The sequence below is a fragment of the Neophocaena asiaeorientalis genome, unplaced genomic scaffold (assembly GCF_003031525.2).
Source record: "Neophocaena asiaeorientalis asiaeorientalis breed wild unplaced genomic scaffold, Neophocaena_asiaeorientalis_V1.1 scaffold915, whole genome shotgun sequence".
In the NCBI taxonomy this organism is placed as follows: domain Eukaryota; kingdom Metazoa; phylum Chordata; class Mammalia; order Artiodactyla; family Phocoenidae; genus Neophocaena; species Neophocaena asiaeorientalis.
The window spans coordinates 1,013,792-1,036,568 of NW_020172448.1; the positions used below are offsets into that span (position 1 = coordinate 1,013,792).

Below are 22,777 nucleotides of genomic sequence, written 5' to 3' on the forward strand. Positions count from 1 at the left end.
CTGAGTATAAACAGGACATACCGCCTATGATTTACTGGGCTCAGAATCAGTGGAGGAAGGGTCCAGAATATATATTTTTAAAAAGATGTTCAGATAATTCTGAGGTGTACCTGTGGTTAAGCAGCATGGCTCTAGGTTGTATATATAAAACAAATTATTCTGAAGGAGAGAGAGCTTTGCCTGTTTTGCTTGTGTTACCCATATCTTACTCAAAAACTATTTGAAGTCCTTACAATATATATAACATACTCGGATTTTAAAAACAAAAAGAAAGGAGCTGAAACCAAAAAATGACCTCATTTTTGTCAAAAATAAGCTGATATTCCAGGAAAGTACAGCTGGTTCCTGAGAGTCAGACCTGGTAGAATGAACAATATCCTCAATATTTTCAAGTTCCTTTAAAACAGGGACCAGGTGATGTTCTTATTTAAATCTCCAGAATCTAGCATAATAAATGACAAATGGTTGATGCCCCTTGAATATTTTCTGATTTGATTTCATTCCCTATGGAAATTGCAATAATGAGTTTCCTAGGGGTGATCCTCAGTGTATGGGAATGCAACCATTTAAAAAGGATAGCCAGTGTAAAATAGATAGCTAGTGGGAAGCTGCTGCATAGCACTGGGAGATCAGCTTGGTGCTTTGTGACCACCTAGAGGTGTGGGATTGGGAGGGAGGCTTAAGAGGGAGGGAATATGGGGATATATGTATGCATATAGCTGATTCACTTTGTTGTACAGCAGAAACTAACACAACATTGTAAAGCAGTTATACTCCAGTAAAGATGTATATGTAAAAAAAAAAGGATAGCCCAAATAACTATACATTAGGGAAGAAGGCTAAAAGTATGTTGTGCAGATATAGCTCTATCCTGGATAATTTTTAGGTTTAACTTTGGTTCCTCAGCCTCTACTCCCCACATTGCTGAGAATTCTGTTTGTGGTGCCACCTAGGAATCTGAAGTCTTAAAATTGTTTCTGTGATGATTCTATGCAGCCAGCTTAGCATGGCTCTTTATAGGCTGTTTTTGGGGAATCATTGATTTTAAATACATTTCTGTAAGAAAAATGGACAGCTATTCTTTGATGCAGTACTCTTTAAATATTGTTCTAAATGTTCATGTAATAAGTATGACTCATTAGTAAGTTAAGGTATGAAATACTTCTGAAAGATATGAGTTGTTGTTCTTTTTTTAAATAGTTGATTAGAGAGCAGATCCTTATGCTTTAACAGAAAGTCAATTGCTTGTCAAGTTGACTCTTAAAATGCTAGAGACCATAACCAGGAAACAGGCATAGAACACCCCCAAGGTCCTCCCAACCCCTTACTTCAACATGGAGGTGGACTAAAGGAGCAAGTTCTGAGTACTCTCAGAATGTTGGATTTTATATAATAGCCAAATAGGTGAATGAATAAGTTCTATTATCAACATAGAACATGGCTGGAAAATATCTTATGTGGCTGGAAAATATCTTATGTGGAGGATAGCCATCCAAAAATCTCAGTGAAGCATCCATAAACTAAATAAATGATTAGAAAGATACTCCAGGTACAGGGACATTTTATACCTCTACAGAGAACTAGTCATTCACGGTGAAATGAGTGTGTTTAGGAGTTTGTAGCTGCAGGTAGGTAACCAAAGAAGACTTCCAGGAATTAAGAGTAACAAATGTCACATAAGTAATCACCAGCCGTATTTCAAGCTGAAGCCTGAACAGTAACACTAATAACTGTGGGACCAGTTAGTACATAAAATGCCAGTTAGTGCATAAAGGAAACAGCGTGGTCTCTGTTTATTGAGCTCTTACCATTTATATAGGCTAGCAGGGATGAGACTTCTATAGGGATACAGGATGAACAAAAACTGTTGCGTGAGACTTCTATAGGGTTACAGGATGAACAAAAACTATTGTGTGTGCAAAAAACATAAAAGAGCCAGATGTTTTGTCCTAATGTTGTTTTTAACAAAGAAATGGAAATTGCCTAAATGTATGGTAAAATATTAGTTGTATGAGCCCTTTATACAGAAGAACACGGTATAACCAGTAAAAATTGTATCGACAGGAAGAATGTTTGTTATATTAAGTTAAAAACAGCATATTCAGAATAACTTTTTGTTTAAAAAAATTTGGGTAGGTAAAATCTGGAATATATAATACTAAAAATATTAATAGTGCTTATGTCTAGGTAGTGGAAAGAGCCTTTTATTTTCCTCCTTTGGTTATTTGTTTGTTCTAGTGAACATGTTTTCTACGCTTCTGGTTTGACAAAATGAAGCTAAAACCTCTTTCCTTTTTTATGAAGACCCTCTATTATAATCTGACTCCCTTGTAATTCTTCCAAGACTACTATTCTATGTTTCATCTAAGCCAGGGTATTCCCCATTATTCTTGCTTGTAGGTTATTTTCCTGTCATTAAGGCTTTGCTCATGAAGTATCCTTCATTTGGAAAATGTCCTCTTATCCTCACTATTCTTGAAATTTTATCCATTTTAAGACTTTCCTCATATCCCCAAATCTTTATGAATCCCCCTAATTACCCCTGTAGCAATTATTACCTTTTTTCCTCTATTCTAGTCCCAATCTGTTCTCACTACCAAATTTATGTTATATTTCATCTTGATTACCAGTGTAAAGGCTCATTAATAGCAAGGATTTTATTAATCTTTTATCTGTCCTTACAGTGCCTTTGCATATGCTATTCCTTCTGCCTGGAATCATCTTGTTTCTCATCAAGATAATTTTCTCTACAAATCCTTCAAGACTCAGCTCAGTTGACATTCCTCCTTTCTTAGCATGCAGCATCATTCCAAGTGTGTGTATTAGGTCCACGACGCTTCTGTAGGACCTTGTGCATAAGTCTGTTATTGCATTCAGTACTTCGTGTTGTAATGGAGTATACATTTATCTGATTTTGTTGAGAGTTCCTTAAAGTGAGTAAAGTTTCTGTCTTTTTTTTTTTTTTTTTTTTTTTTTTAACCATTGTTAATACCTAGCTCGGTACTAAAAATGGCATATGCTCAACAAACATGTTGGGAATGAAGTTTGGGTTTTTGTTTCCAAACTCCCAGAACTCAAATCCTTATAGGTTTACCTACTGTGATTACAGTACCACTCAAATAAGTTCCCTGGAAGATATTTACACAGGGAAAATTCTAGAGGAAATAGTTTTATATGACATTTAGGCAGAATCATTCAGCATCACATAAGGTTTTTGGACTCAAATCCCTATGTGGAAGGAAACCTTGACGCTGGGGACCTAAGGTGTATTTGACTGTGTCGATCAGATAAAATTACTTTTTCTCTTAAGGACTTAATTTACATACATTGTCCAGGTTTCCCTGGCTTACATGTGTCACACCAGATGGATTTCTTGGCCCTCATTGCATTAAGCTCACATCCTACTATCAACTACTGATGTTTTATCTATTACAGTGAGAAGAGACAAAGGGGGAAAACACAAGTAATGAAAGCTTTATCAACAAGAAGTCTCTCTCTGTTAATCCCTAGAGCAGCTGACTTAAGCCACTTACATGAAAGCTTCCAGAAGCAGAAGACTTGCTAAGCTGGAGTTGTAGTGGTTAAGATTTTCTTAACCTTGTCCATCATACAGGGTCACTGAAAGAACATTGCAGTCCAAAGTCAGGAAATACAGAAATGAGGACATTTAACATTTTTTAACTTCTTTACCTATCACACACATTGTAAGCATTTCTTCCTTTAGTTTTCCTTGTCATAGTATATTTCACTCCCATTGTCCTAATTACTCATACCCAAAATTTAAGTCATCTTCACATCAGTCTCCAAACATTTATGTCTAAAATGCATCTTGAATCTAACCAATTCTCTCTTTCTTGCTGTCTCTGTTATCCAAAAGAATAGTCTTTTCTTGCTCGTATTGCTGTAGTACCTTTTAGTACTTTCATTGACTTCTAGTTTTACTTTCCTCTCTAATCTGTTCTTTGCAGTGTGGTCAGAATAATGTTCTTTAAACTTGACATGTTGCCATTGTATTTAAAATGTTTATTCACTTGCTTTGCCCTTCAAAACTTTTGTGACTCAAAGGCCTCCGTTTTGTCCCTATCTGCATCATCTCTTGCCACCTCTCCCCTCTTGTAATACTATAATCCAGCCACACTAGACGCCTTTTGGATTGAGCTTATGCTCACTTCATGGGCTGTTCATTCTTCCATTTTCAAACCTAATCCGTTTAACTTCAGCTAAAAAGTCAGTTTATCTCATATCCCATAACCTTAATTACCCTTGCCCCATTTTATTCCTATAATGTATTATTATGATATTGTCACAATTCATATGCGTGATTCTTTGGTTAATAACTTTCTCCATAGTTGACTATAAATTCCATGGGGGTAGGGGCTGGCTGCTTTGTTCACACTCAGAGTCCCAGTGCCTGGCACATAGTTAGACACTTAATTAGAATTCATTGGATAAATGAATGCTCGTGCATCTATGTTGAAATTACATTATTTCTTTTTGAATAATATTTCACTTTGAGAAAAGTTTTAAATTAGTAAAATGTTGGAAAGGTTGACAGTAGTCCTGTCGTGTCCCACCAATTGATTGAGCAAGGACTCATCCTATCCCAGTAACGCTGTAGAATATTTTAGTGTACTTTCTTATTTCTTTTTATCCATTCATTAGCTTATTAATTCATTTGTTCCATTAAGTTATTGTGTGCTTATTATATGCTAGGTATTGAAGAAATAGCAATACAAAAGGGAGATAGCATCACTGCTCTTTGGATTCTTACAGTCTAGCAGGGGATATGGGCTTGAAAAAAATACTTAACAAAAATAATGAAGTTACAATTGTGGTAAGTGCTATTAAAAAGAAAGTATACGTTTACTCTAGAGCAGTTATTCTCACCTGAGAGTGATTTTGTCCCTCAGACGGCATTTGACAATACTGGAGACATTTCTGGTTGTCACACCTGCGGAGACAGTACAACTGGCATCTAGTGGGTAGATGCCTGGGTACACAGGACAATCCTCCACACCAAAGGATCATCTGAACCAAAATGTCAGTAGTGTTGAGGAGGAGCAACCCTGCTTTAAGAAATGGGGTTATCAGGAATACTTCCATAAGGAAGTGATATTCAAACAAAAGGATATATAGAAGTTATTAGATGGGGGGGGATGAGAATTGGTGAACACACAGGCAAAGGGAAGAAAATGAGGAAAGATACAAAAGTTGGGAGGTAAACCTCTTCTCTGATGTATTAGATAAGCTGAAAAAAGTCTGGTATGTGTTCCTTTTTGAGTAAAGGGCAAAGGACACCTGGCGATGTTGGAGAGATAGGCAGAGACCCATTTATATAATGCCTTGTAGGTCGTATAAGGATTTTGGGGTAGTCTGTTAAATACCCAGTGGACATTCAGAGTACATTGTCGCATCTGTGGGTTTCGAACTCAGAACATAGGCAGTAGATATAACTTTAGGAGTTCTTCACAGAAGTAGTATTTGAAGTCTTGAATTTACATTGGTACCAGTTTGGCAAGTTGTAATTGTTTTTCTCTGACAACACTCAGCTACCAGGAACAGGTTCAGAAAAGATAGAAGGTTGGGTTCATTCAGGGTTAGGATTTTGTTAGGTAAGTATGAAAAAGGATACTGTGTCCAGGAAAACAGCTACTGTGCTCCCTACAGAAACTCAGACCAGGATTGTTGTACAAACCACCCCCCACTACCTCTTTTTTTTTTCTTTTTTTTTGGTAGAATGCTCATGATTTTCCCAAGTTAGACTTTGATACTTATCATGACAAAGAAATTTACTATGAATTTTTTAGCATAAACTATAATGAGTGCTTTCTTCAGTAATTATTTGACTAATCTGAGATCTGATTCTTTCTTTTGGTAAATTCTGGGGGAAGTGCTGTATATTGAAGCATGTATTACTTTAAATTGAGTAAGTAAAGTAAAATTAATTATTGTATAACTTCAAATGAGAAATAAATAACAGATATATCTCAGTATAGACTCACTGATTTATATTAGATATACAATTGATTCTTTTCTCATGAAGCACAAGCAGGAGAACCAGAATATCTAGAGCAGCCATCAAGAAGTGATTTCTCAAAGCACTTGAAAGAAGAAACTATTCGAATAATTACCAAGGCATCACATGAGCATGAAGATAAAAGTCCTGAAACAGTTTTACAGTCGGTAAGAATTTTTCTTTTAGCTCTCTGAACATACCCATCAGTGTTCACGAGGTTTCCTAGCAGTATAAGGAGAATGACCTGTCTGGGAGTCAGGAGAGACCAGGCCAAAGGATGGCTTTGCTTGAACATGATGAATGATATTAGGTGTCACCTAACTGCCAGGCTGTAATTTCCTCAGCTGTAATTTTTAAAATGCTTCTTTTTAAAAAAATAAGTTTCTATCTTCCTGTTAGAGATTATGAAAAATTATAATCATAGACTAAACTAGTCATTTGATTTGGAACTTAAAAAAGAGAAGTACAAAATTTAGCATTATTTTTCTTTTCTTTCAACCCCTCCTCCCATCTTTAGTCTTACTACATTGCAATAGTTGGTAATATAAGGTATAAATTTCATTGTTTCATGGACTGTGTTTAACAAAATACTAGATAGTCTAGGTTAGAGTATTATTAGTAGAATAAATATATTATAAAACACTTTATGCATATTTTGTGTTCTGTATAAAATTGTCATTATAAGCCTCCTTTATTGTTAATTTTCAAGTATTCAAGTGTGTCTTTTTATAACAGTAAGTTGAGCACATTGGTATTGCATTACGTTTCAATGAATATGATATTCTGAGAGATGTTGTTTCAAGAGTTTCATACTGCAAAACTATTCAGTTGCTATAGTCATTTATTTTTTATTTTATTAGTGAGCACAAGCAACTCTAATACAAGTTTCGTGATAGCTAATTTTAGGATTTGAAGATTCCACTCCTAGAGTGCTAAAGCGAACAGGGCACGTAATTTTTCAACACATAATTTTCCACTGAGTGAATTTAATCTCAACAATAGCCTGCTAATTACAGTGATGTCTTTAATATGATAAGATCTTGATTAACCAAAATGTTCAATTAATGTTGAATGTCCAAAAAATGTTAATTATGTTTTGATGAACAAAGTAATCAGAAGTTATTTTTTAATTTAATTTCCTTTTTGAAAAAGTTTGATTATATATCATCTTACCATTAAAAAACGTATTAATATAGAGTTTTTTTGATCATTTCAAATTTTGCAAATGTCCCTAGAGACTAAAAAACTTGAGATGAGGAACTGCTAACTCTAAAGCACTTCCTGAAAAATGCTTCTTTTAATAGATCTGGGATTTCTACTTCTTGGGGGATGGTAGAAGAAACCCTAGGGAGGGAGAAAAAACACAGGAGTAGATAACAAGGGAGAAACATTTTTGCCTGATATAAAAAAAATAATTTGCCAGGACTTTTGCTAATTAAGATTTTTATTTGTTAGAGCCTACATTATGGTTAATAAGTATCATTCTTTTAACTGGTATCAGAAAGCTGGAAGCATTAGTTAGCTTAATGTAGAATCATGATTTTTTTTTTTTTTAGTTTGGCTAATCATGTGTAATTTAAATTTGTAGAAATCAGCACTTCAATTTTGATTGATTAGTTTATTCATATGGATATCATCTTATAAGCTAGCAATCTGCTGCTTCACCTTTACTTGAAAAAAGATGGCATTGAGGGAATATGATAGCTAGCATAAATATTTTTCTACCTGGCATATCTTCTGGAGTAGCACCAATAGTTGGCCACGTTGTCTGTGTAAATTCTGCAGCGTATCTGAGAATATATTAATCATGACTGTCTGACCAGTGGTTCCTGGTCTCATGGTCAGTTGCTTAGGATCATGGTAACCACCTACTGGGTTTTCTCATTTAAAGGTATACCTTAGAAACTAAATTTCAGAGTCTTCAGATTTGGGGATTAAATAGTCCTGGGTTTTTGAATATTAATTTTACTTCTTGCTAGCTATGCAAACTTGAATAAGTTGCTTAATTTTTCTAAACCTTAGTTTTCTTTTATATAAAATGCAGGTGATTGTCGGATGAATTAAGATCATTTTTTTGAGTGCCTAGCATGTAGTGTAGGCCCTAAGTCTCTCTTTATTTCCTTCTGTTACTTAAATCCTAAACATTTCACAAATACACAATAAAGTTCCAACCTTAGTAGAAGAAGAATTTCCTGGAAAGCTTAGAATCACAGAAACCATAGAGAGATACTCTCCAAATGTTTAGACAGCTTGCTTTTTAGAAGAATGTCTTTCATTTTAAGTGAAATATTTTAGAAAATTTAAAAATTCAAAAAAGTAGACTCTAAGAAAGAATCATGCATGCATATTTCCACTACCCAAAGTTAATCACTTAATAAGTTGGTATGTTTTCTTTCATTCTTATTTTTATATACAGATTTGGGATTTATTTTTGTAATTGAGTTACTACTGTATATAAAATTTTATATCTTAACTTTTCTTCTTTTAATCACTGAACATAACCATTTCCCCATGTTACAAACTAAAAAACATTTAATGGTTGAATAGTATTCCATTAAGTGATTAAATTCTTACTTATTCCCCCTTATCTATTGATTTCTACTTTTACATTATTATAAATAGGCTGTTAAAAATAAAACTTTTCCCATATTTCTGGTTATTTCTTTAGACTAGATTCCCCATAAGTTAGTAGGTTAAAATGGTATGAGCATATTAAGGGAGCCAAAGGGGTTGAAGATATATAGCTTTCTAATCACCCTTTTATGGGACCACCTTTTTAAAAAATCATGTATTTAATAGATTCAGGCAATTAATAAAAATCTTTGTGTTCTAATTATTTTTACAACTTATTAACTGAGGAACTTATCTTTAATCTCTTTCAAGTTCAGCCTTTGTTAAGGTGTTCATATGGGACCTGACAGTAAAAGGAAAAGATAAATGTACTTCAGTGAACCCTAAAATTCTTTATATGAAAATTTTTTATGGTACTTTAGGATATCTAACCTTGATGGACACAGAATAACTACATATGCCCAAAATTTCTTCCCTTTCTTAACTTTCACCCAAATAATTAATTAGTGTTATTGCTGTTGAAACTCTTCTGTGGCAACTGGAAAGGATTGTAGAACATTTATTTTTCCTAAGTGCAGTTATTTTTCAAAGGAAACATGTCATTTTTTAAGGATAAGTATTCTAAGGAATACATTTTCTGGTTGCTAGTTGCCTTAAATTTGTATTTTTTCTTCTTAATATAGTATTGCTTTGGGTTGGTTTGCTTATGAGAAATTTTTCACCAAAAGTTAAGACAAATTTCTTAGTTTACCTGCTTATATTTCACTCTTGTGAATGGAGACGTAGGACAATTCTTCCTCTCTGAAATGCTGGAAGGATTAAAAATCCTTAATTAAATGTCATAGACCAAGCTTATCTCTGTAAGTAGTAATATTGGGTTAGGATTATTCCGGTATAAGCAATTTCAAGAAGCATAATAGTATAATATTTGTAATACCTATCATTTATAGAACAACAATTAATGTGTCAGGTTTTGGGTTAGCTGAATATTAGCTCTCAAGATCATGACAACCACGCAGGTTGGTTGCTTCCTCTTGAAAAATTGAGGACTCAAACAGAACGAGGAAAGCTTTTCTGAAAATGTTATGGTTAAAAATAACATTTCTTTTAAAGGAAGCAATGCCGGTCTTGGCCATTATTCTTGTTTTATTGTTCAGTTAAACTTTTTCTGCATATGTACTTTGGAATATTCAGAAAATCTTCACATCACTAAAATTTACCTGTATTTTAAACTGCCGTAAAACCACTCTGTTTTTATTAAAATTTTCTGTTTATTTGATGTCAAAAGTAAAGTTCATCTTTGCTTAGGGAAATTTTTATGGTGCAATTTGAAATTACTTAAGCAAGCTGCTTTCAAGCACCTTAAGTACTTCTGAAATTTGTTTGTAGGTAAATAGTGAATATGCTAGTTATAAATCCATTCAGTAAAGTAAGATCCTTGTGAAATCTGAACAGTGTTTTGAATGAACCATATTAGTGTCTTTTTTTTTTTTTTTTTTTGTGGTACACAGGCCTCTCACTGTTGTGGCCCCTCCCGTTGAGGAGCACAGGCTCCAGACACGCAGGCTTAGAGGCCATGGCTCACGGGCCCAGCCGCTCCGTGGCATGTGGGATCTTCCCGGACCAGGGTATGAACTCGTGTGCCCTGCATCGGCGGGCGGACTCTCAACCACTGCGCCACCAGAGAAGCCCCGTATTAGTGTCTTTGAGTGAACTTTCTGTATTTCACACTGGCTTCCATTCCATTAGTTTGGGTTAGTGAAATTCTTAGAATTTGTTAACAAAGAAAAGAAGAAGAATCTGAGTTTTTAGAAATGGATATCACTTTCTAGCAGCTTTCCCCAAAACAAGAATTCACTGGACACTCATGATGTAAATATATTGTACTAGGTCTCATAGGCTGCGACCGAGTGGGTTTAAACACAGTAGAGTGTGGATATTAAGTGGCTATACAATCGATTATTAGAAAGGATAGAAAGGTAAAATCATAAGAAAGAAAACTTATAGACTCTCCTGGATTCAGAGGAGGTCATAGCTTATTTTGATGGAGATATCTAGAAAGGCTTTGTGGAGTTATTAGAATTTAAAAAAGTAAATAAGGGCTTCCCTGGTGGCGCAGTGGTTGAGAGTCTGCCTGCCAATGCAGGGGACACGGGTTTGTGTCCCGGTCCGGGAAGATCCCACATGCCGCGGAGCGGCTGGGCCCGTGAGCCATGGCCAGTGAGCTGCGCGTCCGGAGCCTGTGCTCCGCAACGGGAGAGGCCACAAAAGTGAGAGGCCCGCGTACAGGAAAAAAAATAAAAAAGTAAATAAAACTTTCACCTGTAGAGACAGCAGTAGGAAATACAACTTCAGTATTAACTATTTTCAAGAATTTGAAGATGCTTTGTGGGAAAAAAAAAATAAAATTTAATATAGTGTTTGAGATGCAAAGTGAAAGCTGGAAATCTTGTATTATTACCTGATTAATGCATTTGCTTTAGTGTTCAGTTTTAGATGTTTTCATTTCATGCTAAAAAAATGCAGGTATTTTTAAAAGGATCAAGAGTCTATGCACTTAAACTGAGTGCTTCCATTGTGCTCTTTTCTAATGTTCACACTAATGATTTTCTTCTGCAGAAACCTGAAAATACCACAAGCCAACCACCTTCTAACCAGCAAGTTGTAGAGGTGGCGATTCCTCATGTAGGGAAATTTATGATTGAGTCAAAGGAGGGGGGTTATGATGACGAGGTACCTTTATTATAGCCCTCTGCACTGTTTCCACTTGTTTTTTGCTATTTAATGCAAGCACTTTGGGCATGCCTGCACCCTTACATTGTCTGTTGCTGCATAACATACAGCTTTGCCACCCACAGTCTGAAATTACCTTACCAATTGCTGACAGTACTTCGAATTTCAAATGAAAATTTAAGTAGAAAGCTTATGGATTTGTCAAAAGAATAATTTTATGTTGCTAGAGTTAATTCTTTTGTGCAGACATAGGATTTGTTTACTCTAGGGTTGATAGGTTTTGATAAGGTTTGTTTAATTAAATAGCAGAAATTTTGAGCACTTAAAAATATTTTCCTTTCCTACTTTCCTTGAATTATGGATTATAATACTTTGTCCACCATTTCCTACCCGAAGATCCTACAATCTGATTAGATATAGATTAGATACAGATTAGTGTATAGATAACTGTTTTGTTTTTTTTTCTTCTGCACCCTCTGTGTGACTGAATTGAATGATTCATCAACATAGTCGAATGCCTACCAGTGTTGTATACACTGGGCACCTCCATCTTATCTCTTCTTACTGCTCCACTGTTAATTCTCATCTACTTAGTTTTCTAACAGTATGGAGGCATTTTTGTTTCCCATGATATGGTTCTTGGGAATCCAGATGAAAATTGCTGTTGTCCTGATCCCATCAGATATTTTTTCCCCTTTACCACGTTTTTCTTTACACTGTTCAGTTTTGATCTTTTCTGTATTTGAGAGGGGGCCAGTAAAGCTGTTTCTGAATAGTAACAACAGAAAAGACAGACCCTGGATTCTATCATTTGTTAGTTTTTACTGGCATGGATGAGAATTGAATATATTGAATAGTTTTTTCCAAGTAATGTTTTTTTCAGACTTACTTTAAGGTTATAATTAAACTCTTATATGAGTTAATCAGCAAAATCAGAAGTGTCATAAAGACATTACTATTACTGTGCTACTGTAAGAAAGCATGGGCCGTAAAGAGAATAAGAAGCAGGTTTGTGAGTCAGGAACTGGCCAGAAGGATTTTCTGAAGCAGTTAATGTTAGGTATATTGCAACTGTCAGTGTGTACTCCAAAATAAATACTATGGGTAATAGATTCAGTGAATCAAAGGTATTGGATGCAGTCTCTTTATTGCTCTAATATGATAGCTTCATAGTGTCTTGAGTTGTTTCACTTTGCAGATATTTTAAAATACAAACATTTAAGAATACAGTCATCTCTTGGTATCCGCGGTGGCTTGGTTCCAGTACCCTCCCTGTCCCCAGCAGATACGAAAGTCCACAGTTGCCCAAGTCCATTATACAAAATGGCATAGTACATAATAAACTATTATGAAGACAAAGAAATACTTAAATATTTAGTACTTAATAGCAGTACGTTTTTCTGTTTAACTGTTCCCATGTTGGTGCTTGCAGATGATGGAAACTGGCATGTTTTTAGTAAAAATGTTAATTTGTTGATCAGGCACCTTAGTGCTTGTTTTAGGGTGAGCCTTCTGGCATTTAGACAAGTAGAATTGTGATTAATCATTTAACACTACCTTTTGTGCAAGTGCTTATGCTCTTGGCGGAGTTTTGTGTATATGTTTGTTTTAATTCGTTGGAGTGGTAGTTTAACAGTGCATGTGCCTTGTAACTTTTAAAAAGAAGTCATATGGGTACAGGGCTGCTGCTTAGATATTTAGACTGTATGGTTATGCAGGCAGGGGTGCCGGGCCAACTGGCAGAAGTGGAGTTGGAATTGAGCTAATGCTGAGTTCCCCGAGCCTTAAAGAAGAGGCATCTTTTTTAATAAAAAGTGTTGCTTTTTCTAAATGGTGCTCTTAGAGAGCAGCACATTTTTCTAAATTGTCTGTCAAGAAGGGGGTGCCTTTTTAAAAAATTCTTCAGTTCAGACAGTATGCCTTTTTGCACTTCGTACAAAGGCACGATGTCAGCTAACTGTGGCCCTGTATGGAAGATTTCGAGATACTTATATGCATATCAGATCACATTTGCTACAAAAAAGTGCAACGTTTGATTTACAAATAGTGAAAAACAAAGGACTTTTAACATGCATGTAAAAACAAAGGACTTTTAACTTGCATGTAAAGGAATTATTTTGGTTTTTTGATTTTTTTTTTTTATGATAACCATTCAAAAGTTCTTACTTTAAATCCCTTGTGGCAGATCATGATGACACCGAACATGCAAGGTATTATCATGGCGATAGGTAAATCCAGGAATGTATATGACAGGTGTGGCCCTGAAGCAGGGTTCTTTAAGGTACAATGAACATTTTCATTTTATTTATTTATTTTTTAAATAAACTTCTTAAAACGTTTTATTTCCTTGAATTAAATTTGTTTTCCTGTATACCTTCTCTCTTCCTATCCATGGCTGATCATGGCCACATAATGTTCTAGGGGTTTCTTTTATGCATGAATCTAAGACTGATTGTTCTTTTTAGAGTCAGATAATTAAAAACAAAGCAATTTACCTGAGCTATCCTAATAGTACACCTCTGATTTGTTAGCAGAAATTTATTGTATTTGTATTTGAAGCAAATAAAGGGTATTGATGGGCAAAAATAGGAACTGAATAAATGCTTCTGGTAATAGTTTATTTTCTCCTCTGGTAATACTGTTAGTCAATATTACAATATTTTTCTTTACTTTTATTATCATTTCATACTAAATTGATTTCTTCATTTAGTTGTTTCTAAAATGATGCATTCATTTATTATCTTATATTTCTTGTTTTCTCCATAATTAATTTTAATATCCTTGTCATTTCAAGACTTGAGACCATCGAGCTGATGCATTATTCCATGACTAAATCTTTATTCCCTCTAATACCAGATCTAATGTTTTGATTACATTATTATTTGTTCTTATATATTTGAAGGATGAAAACGCTGTGTTTGGTTTGTCACTTTCTTTAGGTTAACCAAAGCCAATTCATTACTTTACCATCCCCCCGGCCCCTTTTAGTGTTTGTTATTAAAAAAAAAAAAAAAAAAAACAGCTTTATTGAGGTATAGTTCACTTCAACAAAGCTACATGTTCCCTTTCTTGACATTTAAAATCTAAAATTTTCCCTTAATGTTCTATACCACCATTCACTGCAGTCTTTAAGAAACTGCTTGTTTTCAGTGTTTCTTTCGGTATATAGTATAAACAAAGGCCTTGTGACTAGTAGCCTTATATCAATAAACACTTTTGAACTGGTTAGAATTAGAGTGACCAATCATCCTGGTATGCCTGGGACTGAAGGGTTTCCTGGGATATAGGACTTAGGTGCTAAACTGTTGAAGTTCTGGCAGGCTGGTCCCAAGATGAGTTGTTCACTCTGTTAAGATCCCATGAGAGAGGTTGAAAACTACTCTTATCAAAAAAAAAGAAAGAAAGAAAAGAAAAACAACTTTTATGTTTAAAAATTAATCCTTATTCCCGGGCAGTCTACATTTCTTTTCTTAGAAAACACTAAATATGTGTGTTCAAAAGTTTTCTTCTGTTTCTTATGGAAGAGTTATCTGTCATTGATAGTACCATTGTCATCTTTGTCAAGTTGGGTATCTTTATCTATTTTCCAGTTGAACTGGAAACTTAACTTTTATTAAATTAATACCTGCATATATTTTAAAGAGCCAACTAATTATACATACTACAAACAACAGTAGTCACATCATATCCCTCCCACCCCCAGCTCTGGTAACAGCTTTCAGTTATTTCATCAAATCCTTTTGGCATTAATTCTATATCTTTAAGTAGAGTGCTTGTGATTTTGTGATTCTTAGTTTACACATTTCCTGTTGAATTCCCTACCATGGGACGTGAATGATGAGCCCTCTTTATTCTCCTGCCCCATATACACGCACCAGCACATACAGTTTTCATCCCTCCATCAACATACACACACACACGCAATATGTGTATAAGAATCTTGTCATTTGATTAATTCAGAATTCTCAGCTTGTATTATTATTTCTTGTGTGCTACTCAGGGTTGAACTAAGTCATACATATTATTACTTTTACTTCTTTTCCCTCATCTTTCATTTTCCTTGGAATTGGTTGTTCTGTTTTTTGTTTGCTTAGCTTTTTGCTCTGTTCTTTGTCAGCTTTATTTTCTTGTGGAATTCTATTCTGGAGCTTTATGACCTGCTCCAGTTTGCATTGGTTTTCCTTTATTCCTGGTATATAACTGATGTCTTGGGATCTCCTTTCATCATCACTTTGGGGATGCCCTTTGCATCTTATCCTTTGTGTATTTTCTGTATCTCATATATTTGTCTTTTTAAATATACCCTCTGATTTTGAAGCAGCACAAAATCTCTGAAGTTTATATTTGTGTATATTTTCATCTATCTGTAATTGAGGAATATGTAGGTGAACATTATCAGTTTATAATTAATGTATACTTTTGGTATAGGTAAATGATTAGCATTTGGAAAGTTCTAGCTGATAATATAAAATTTGAGAAAATTTGTCATATAAATAACAAAAATAACGTATACAAATGCAATCATTCAGTGATATAGAGGTGTCTTAAGTAAAACTAATAACAACAGTCTGCTTCTGCCCTGTTGTAACCACTTCTAACATTTGTATAACCTTTCTGGTTTTTTCCTTTTGTTTTTAAAAACATGCATATATAGAGAAATTTTTTAACTTTTACTCTTCATATTATTTTGTAACTTATATCACTCAGAAATATATTGTGGGTATTCTTAAAGTTAAGACAATATATCTACCACATTATCTACACCACCTGCATTTAGTATTCTATGGTATAGATGTACATATTACTCTCTCTGTGGATGTACGTCCTGTATTTTTTCCCAGTCTGCCATTTCTGTTTGAATTTAGTTTATGGTACCTTTTTCCATAAAGAAGTTTTAAAAATACTGTGATATCTATACTGTCTTTCTTCTCCTTTCTGGATTCTGGAGTTTCACTGCTATACAAAAAGTCTTCTTCAACCTAAGGTATTATAAATTTTCTGGAATATTTTCTTAAAATACTTTTCTTAATAAATTTTTATTTCATGAATTTAAAAATACCCTATTTACATTTAACTCAGTAGCTTTTTATTTGGGCTTTCTGCATTCTATATTAATAAAAAAATTGCTCTAAGTTTTTATTTGGGGGCTGTCTTCCTCAGGTTTGATGTCATGCTTATTAAGTTCATTTACTAAATTCATTTAGTAAATGGATTTGAGCTCTCCTGTTTTTCTTTAACTCTAGTGTAGTTTACATAGGAGTTAACTGTTCCATAAGAGTAAACTAGAACTCACTCGTAAAACCATAGTGAGCTTAGCCCCTTTTTTGGTTATAGGTCTTTTGACAGACTTTTGGTTCCTTTTACAGCAGTTGACCTTTTGATTGTTCCATATGTTCTTGGCAATTGACTCTAATCATTATCGATGTTCAGTATTTAAATCACAAAATATATACATAGCACAGAATCTAACATATGATTCCTTTTGTCTTCCTATGTTCCCTAAATCAGATATAATATAGTTTTAATTTTCTTCCTTTTTAATGCTTAGTTTATTATAAGTTGAGGGAAAGAGTTTTGTTTTTATTTTCTTCTATCCTGTCACATTACCCAAAAAAACTTTGTTGGGTTTATTTTATATTAGCTTTTTGGCTGTGAGAAGAAGTTTTTCAACTCTGCATGTTTAAGTACTTCTGTATATGGATTTCCTTATGCATTATTATCAACAATTTTTAAAATGTTATGTATGTTTGCTAGTAGTAAAACCATGTGATGAAAATGTTCTCTTTGTTACTGATAAAAAGATAAGTTGGGAAATGAAACTTACATCTAGCTGGGTAAGTGGATTTGCTAAGAATTAACTTTTAAATTAGGAAGGGTTACCAACCCAGTCAGTCACAGTTCCTATTTCAACCACAGGCCCTCGCACATGGGAGTCTGCCCCTGTACACAGAATATTAAAGAGTTAATAGGCAGGCAGATCTGGAAAAACAAATGAGAAAAGACATTTACCTAAGTCCTTTTCCCAAGTTGTGACTCTATTTATTAAGATTAGTTTTCACTGTTAACAGAAAGTCCCCAAATCATAGCGGCTTAAAGGCAGAAGTTTCTGTCATGTAAAAACAAAATCCAGGGAAAGTCAGTACAAGGCTACTGTGATGAGCAAAAAATAAAAGCCAGAAGGAAAAAAAGGAATAATATTCTCAAAGTACTAGTTGCCTGTATGTATATGTACAGGGGTGGGAGTGGGAGGGTCACATCATAATTATAATCATGGGATTAGTATAACTTTTTTCATTTACTTTCAAAGACATTAAAATTTCTTTTTTGTATTTTTTTTTTTTTTGTCTGTACCTATTAAAGTGCCCTTAGGATTTTAATGAAGCAGTAACACTTCTATATTATGAAACTTTTTTTCCTTACTGGTTATTTCATTGCTTCATAACAATTGTTCCCAGTTGACATAACTTTATTAGTTTGTTTTTTACTTTAAAAATGCCTATTATTATTACCCCTCTGTTTATTCAGTAGTTATAAAAATATTTTTATTAAGTTGTAAAACATGCTGAAAAGAACACAGTTCTTGAGTTTACAGCTCTGTGAATTATCACAGAGTGCACATACTCATGTAACTATCAACCAGGCCAAGAAATAGAACATTATAGTATTCCAGAAATTACCTTTGTTTCTTCTTTCTATGAATTACACTTTCCCCCTATCCAAAAGTAGATGTTATCTGAACTTCTAACAATGTAAGTTTGTTGAACTTTGTATACCTAGAATCTTTTACTATAGGTACTTTTGTGTCTGGCTGCTTTTACTGAGGAACATGATTGGAGCTTCATATATATTATTGGATATAGTTAGAATTTGTTCATTCTCTTATGGTATTCTGTTGTATGACTACACTATTTTTTTTTCCATTCTGTTGATGGGCATATTCAAAAGGTATTACCTGCTTATATCAAGGTACTGTACTAAATCCAATGAATATAGCTGGGGAAATGATGGACTGAGTTCCTGCCTTAATGAAGCTTATTTTCTAGGGGGAAGCAAACACTAATTAGAGTCATAATTAGTATGTTAAAGGAGCAGTTTGTGGAAAGAGACCTTATAATGGAAAAACAGAGCTGTTATCTAGAGGGCTTCTTAGAGAAAGCGATGTTTAAACTAATAAAATATACATATACCAAAACATAGAATGAAAACATTTCTCTCTCACTTTTTAATTTTCACTCCACAGTTAGCTTCCATTGATTATTTCTTGTATATGCTCTTAGGTAGATAAATGAGACTGACATTCAGTACTCATCCGTACATTATAATTTAAATAAAAATAGAAGTATGCTCTTTCTATCTTTTCTTTTTCTAGTTTTTTTTTTCATGTAATGTGGTGGATGATTATTCATGTCATGATTTGTAGATGTATTGTTTTTCATAAGTACATTTTATTTCCTGTTGAGCTTACCAAAATTTATTTAAACATTTTTTTAGAGCAGGGCATTCCAGTTTTTTCCTTGTTATGACAAACATGGATGGATCTAGTGATGGATCTGGCCACCGTAAAGGCTGATGGGATTAATATCTCAGAATTCTTACAGCTTATTCATGGCCTAGGTTAGAAAGTTCTGTCCCAGGCGAGCTGTTACTAGCAAAGGCTCTATGTTCAGATGCCTGGGTTTAAATTCTAGCTTTATCACTTAATAATTGTGTGATCTTAGGCAATTTACTGACATTATCATGGCCATTGTTTTTTATTTATAAATGAGAAGTTATCTTGAGAATTAAATGAGATAATCCATGTAGACATCATTGGACAGTGTCTATCACATAAAGTGTCAGTGTCACATAAAGAACACTCACAAATTGTAACTTTTATTAAATTCATCATTACCATTTTTGTTGCTGGTTTAGGTCATTTCCAGTATTTTTGTGAACATTCTTGTACATATATCATTTGAAAACTCATGTGAACATAGCGTAGTAGAATTTCCAATGTACTGTCATTGATGCTTAGCTGACAAAATGATATAAAAAGGGTAATCCCATTATTTTATGTATCTTTGATCTTTAGTTAGGCTAAGTATCTTTCTGTAAATTTTTTGGCAGTTGGTATTTCTTATGTTAACTGCCTGTCCATTTTTTGCACACTTTTTTTGTTTTTATCTTTTTTTTAACTTAAATGAGTATCTGATCTGCTAAGAAATTTGATTCATCTATAATTTGAAAATTGTATTTTGTGGTTTGTCATTTATCGTTAAATTTGTTTTTGGTGTCTTAACTGTACATAATGTTTTTAATCTTATAAAATATAGCAATATTTCCTTAATGGATTTGAGACTATATGATCACTTCTAAAATTATGCAAATCTTTGTTACTTTAATGATTTTTATTGTTTGATTCCCAGATACGAGATTTCAGTTTTCTCCAAATAGAGAAATATCCAAAAAGTCCAAACGTATCATGACTAATAACACTTTGCCTAATGCATTCTTTGCACACTGACTTAAAACACTGTATTGTATATTAAATCCCATTTATAAATGGGTCTCTTTGGGTCTCTCTGTTCCATTGATCATTTTTCTATTTTTGAACATTACACTTATTTACATTATGGACCATTTATTTGTAATATATTTTGTAGTAGAAACACCTCTTAATTTTTTTTCTTTTTTGATAATTTTTAACCAACTGCAACTTGTCTCCTTAAATCCTTTCAGAATTTGATTGTACTTGCATTATATTAAGTTACAGTGAGGTGGATAATTATATTTTTCAGTATTTTTAGTCTTCTCAGAAAGGAACATGATATGAATCTTCAGTTTTTTGGTCCTCTCTTATGTCCTTAAGTAAGGTTTTATAGTTTTACTTCATAATGGTCTTATACATTCTTTTTTAATCTAATCTTAGATATATAAAAATTATTTCTGTGAATTGAGTTGTTTATCCTCACTTTTAATACCAAATTATTGGTAGGGTAGGTGGTGGAAAAACTAATTACTTTTATGTATTTATATTGTATCCAATTATTTTATTGAACCCTTTATATTTTCTAATAATTTTTTGGTTGATTCTTTTGATTATTTCAGTAAACTGCCTCCCAATAACTATCTCATTATTGGGATAATTTCCATTATACTTATTTCTTATTTCTGGTTTTATTATGTTACCAGCCTTTTCAGAATATAAATAACAAAATAATGGTAGTAAACTCCTTTGTTTAGTTCCTGAGTGTAATGTGAATGTTTCTAGTGTTTTATTATTAAATAGAATGTGTAGTATTGGTTTTTTACAGATCCTCTCATAAATTTAAAAGCACTTTCTTAAATTTACAGTTAAGAGTTTTCTTTTAAACTGGCTGGTATTGGAATTTAGATAATTTTTTAATGCATCTGTTTGAGATGCTGAACAGATTTCTCCTTAATCCTTGCAAAGTAAGGATCTTAGCATTCGTCTATCTTTTTTTTAATCATTGTAAACACTATCTGTTCCTATATATTCTTTATGTACACAAGGTAGTTTTTTTTTATGTACACAAGCTCCCCTAAGATGTGGGTCTTGGCATCTATGTTTACTGACAAAATTGATCTATACTTCCTTTTTTAAAAAATATTTGTCAATTTTTGATATCAGATTATACTAGTTGTATATAATCATTAAGGAGGCTTTCCCCTTTTTCAGGTTCAGAGCAGTTTAGCTATAGGAATCATCTTGTCTTTGAAGATCTGACATGACAGCACAGCTCTGAAACAGAATGGGCCTGATTTCTTTATTGGGCATAAATCTTAGGCAACCTTTTCAATTATCTATATTTTTTCTGCATCTGTTCAGTTTTTCTGCCTCTTAAAGTAATTCTGATAACTTATAGTTTTCTAGATGATCATCTGTTTAATGAAGATGTTATAGTTTATTGGCATAAAGTTATGTATTATTCTTTTATAGATTTTAAAACTTTTTCCTGTATTTTTGGTATTATCACCTTCCTTATTTCTGCTGTTGATTTCTCCATTTTTTGGTCTTCCATTCAGCTTTTTGGAAAGAAAAAGCCTTTGGTGGTCTTTATCTAATTGCCACATTATTTAATTTCTTCTACTTTATTTTGGTTTATTTTCTTTTTCTAGCTTCTTGAAGTAAATGTTATTCTGTATTGCTTAAGCTGGAATTTTCCTTTACCAATCTGGCTGTGTCCTTTAGGTTTTGAGATCTCATATTCCCACTATTAATATAATTTTGATTCCTTTGGTCCAAGAATAATTTAGAACAGTATTTTAAAATTCCTAAGTGTTTAATTTGGGAATTATCTTTATTTTTAATTCCTATTTATATTACATTGTGCTCAAAGAATATAACCTATATGATTCTGACCCTCTGGAATTTGAAGTAGTTTTTCTTCATCTCGTAGTACACTATCAGTTTTTAAAATAAACAATTTTAAAAATAAAATGATATACCTAGCTTTCTGAATTTTACTCCAGCTGATTTTCCCTTAGATCTTACTGCCTCCAGAGTATACTGTATGTTTGTATTTTTGACATTTTCTAGTGTATACATATACTTACATCAAAATAGTCTGTAAGAAGTTATAAATTTAGAATATGTTTTATCGTATGATTTAGAAAAGTCGAAAAAAGTCTGAGTAGAAATCGTTTGGAAGAAGATTTCAAAAGAGAGAGACTTTAACTAGTCTCATTGAATGAGTCATGTGTGGCTAGATGGGGAATGATCAAGGACATCATGCATGTAGAGAACTTAAGGAGCAAAGACGTGTGCATTTGTGGGGAGTCGAACCTGATCTGGGTAGAAGAGTAACAGGAAATAAAGCTAAATAGGTTAACACTGAGCCTGATTAGTAGGACCATGTTAAATGTTAACGGTAGATTGTGTACAGCTCTCCTAAATATACCAGTGTGGAACACCTTGTTGAAACTCTGAAGGAATACGTATGGTTGCAGTATACTGTAGAAGTCAGGAAATTTCTTGAGAAGGAAGTTCATAAACAAAAAAAATAGTTGATAAATTAATTTATGCTGATAAAATGTGGTATTTTGTGGTTGAAAAATTGCTCCTAGATATTTAGAAGTACCTTTCTACCTCTACTGGTTTAATAAAACACCTATAGATTATAACTTTGGCATTTACTCATTAAAATTGGGAGAATCTTAAATAGAGAAAAATCAAGAGATAAACATAATCGTAGAGTTAAAGGCGATGTATATTCTAGCTCTAATAGAAATCTATTTACTATTTATAAAAAAATCACAGCCTGTGTTTTGAAGGCGGCGGGGGGGGAATGGATAATCATTTAGTGTTGTAATTCCTTATGTCTAAACCTATAATACTATTTAAGAGACAAATTTATTTTATTCTGGTCATACTAATTTAGGCCAAAAAGATGACATCTGAAATATTTAAATATCCAAAAACCTTCTAATAGCCTATGGCAATCATTGTCTAAGGGC

General features: G+C 33.3%; 1 protein-coding gene across 2 annotated transcripts in view; it reads left to right on the top strand.

Annotated features, from left to right (window-relative positions):
• USP25 (ubiquitin specific peptidase 25) overlaps positions 1-22,777 on the top strand; it is a 114,768-nt gene that overhangs the window by 75,171 nt on the left and 16,820 nt on the right. For both annotated transcript variants that reach the window (XM_024737342.1, XM_024737343.1), the window contains one exon: positions 6,044-6,183. In XM_024737342.1, the coding sequence (XP_024593110.1) occupies positions 6,044-6,183 (140 nt within the window). The remainder of the gene's footprint in view (positions 1-6,043; positions 6,184-22,777) is intronic.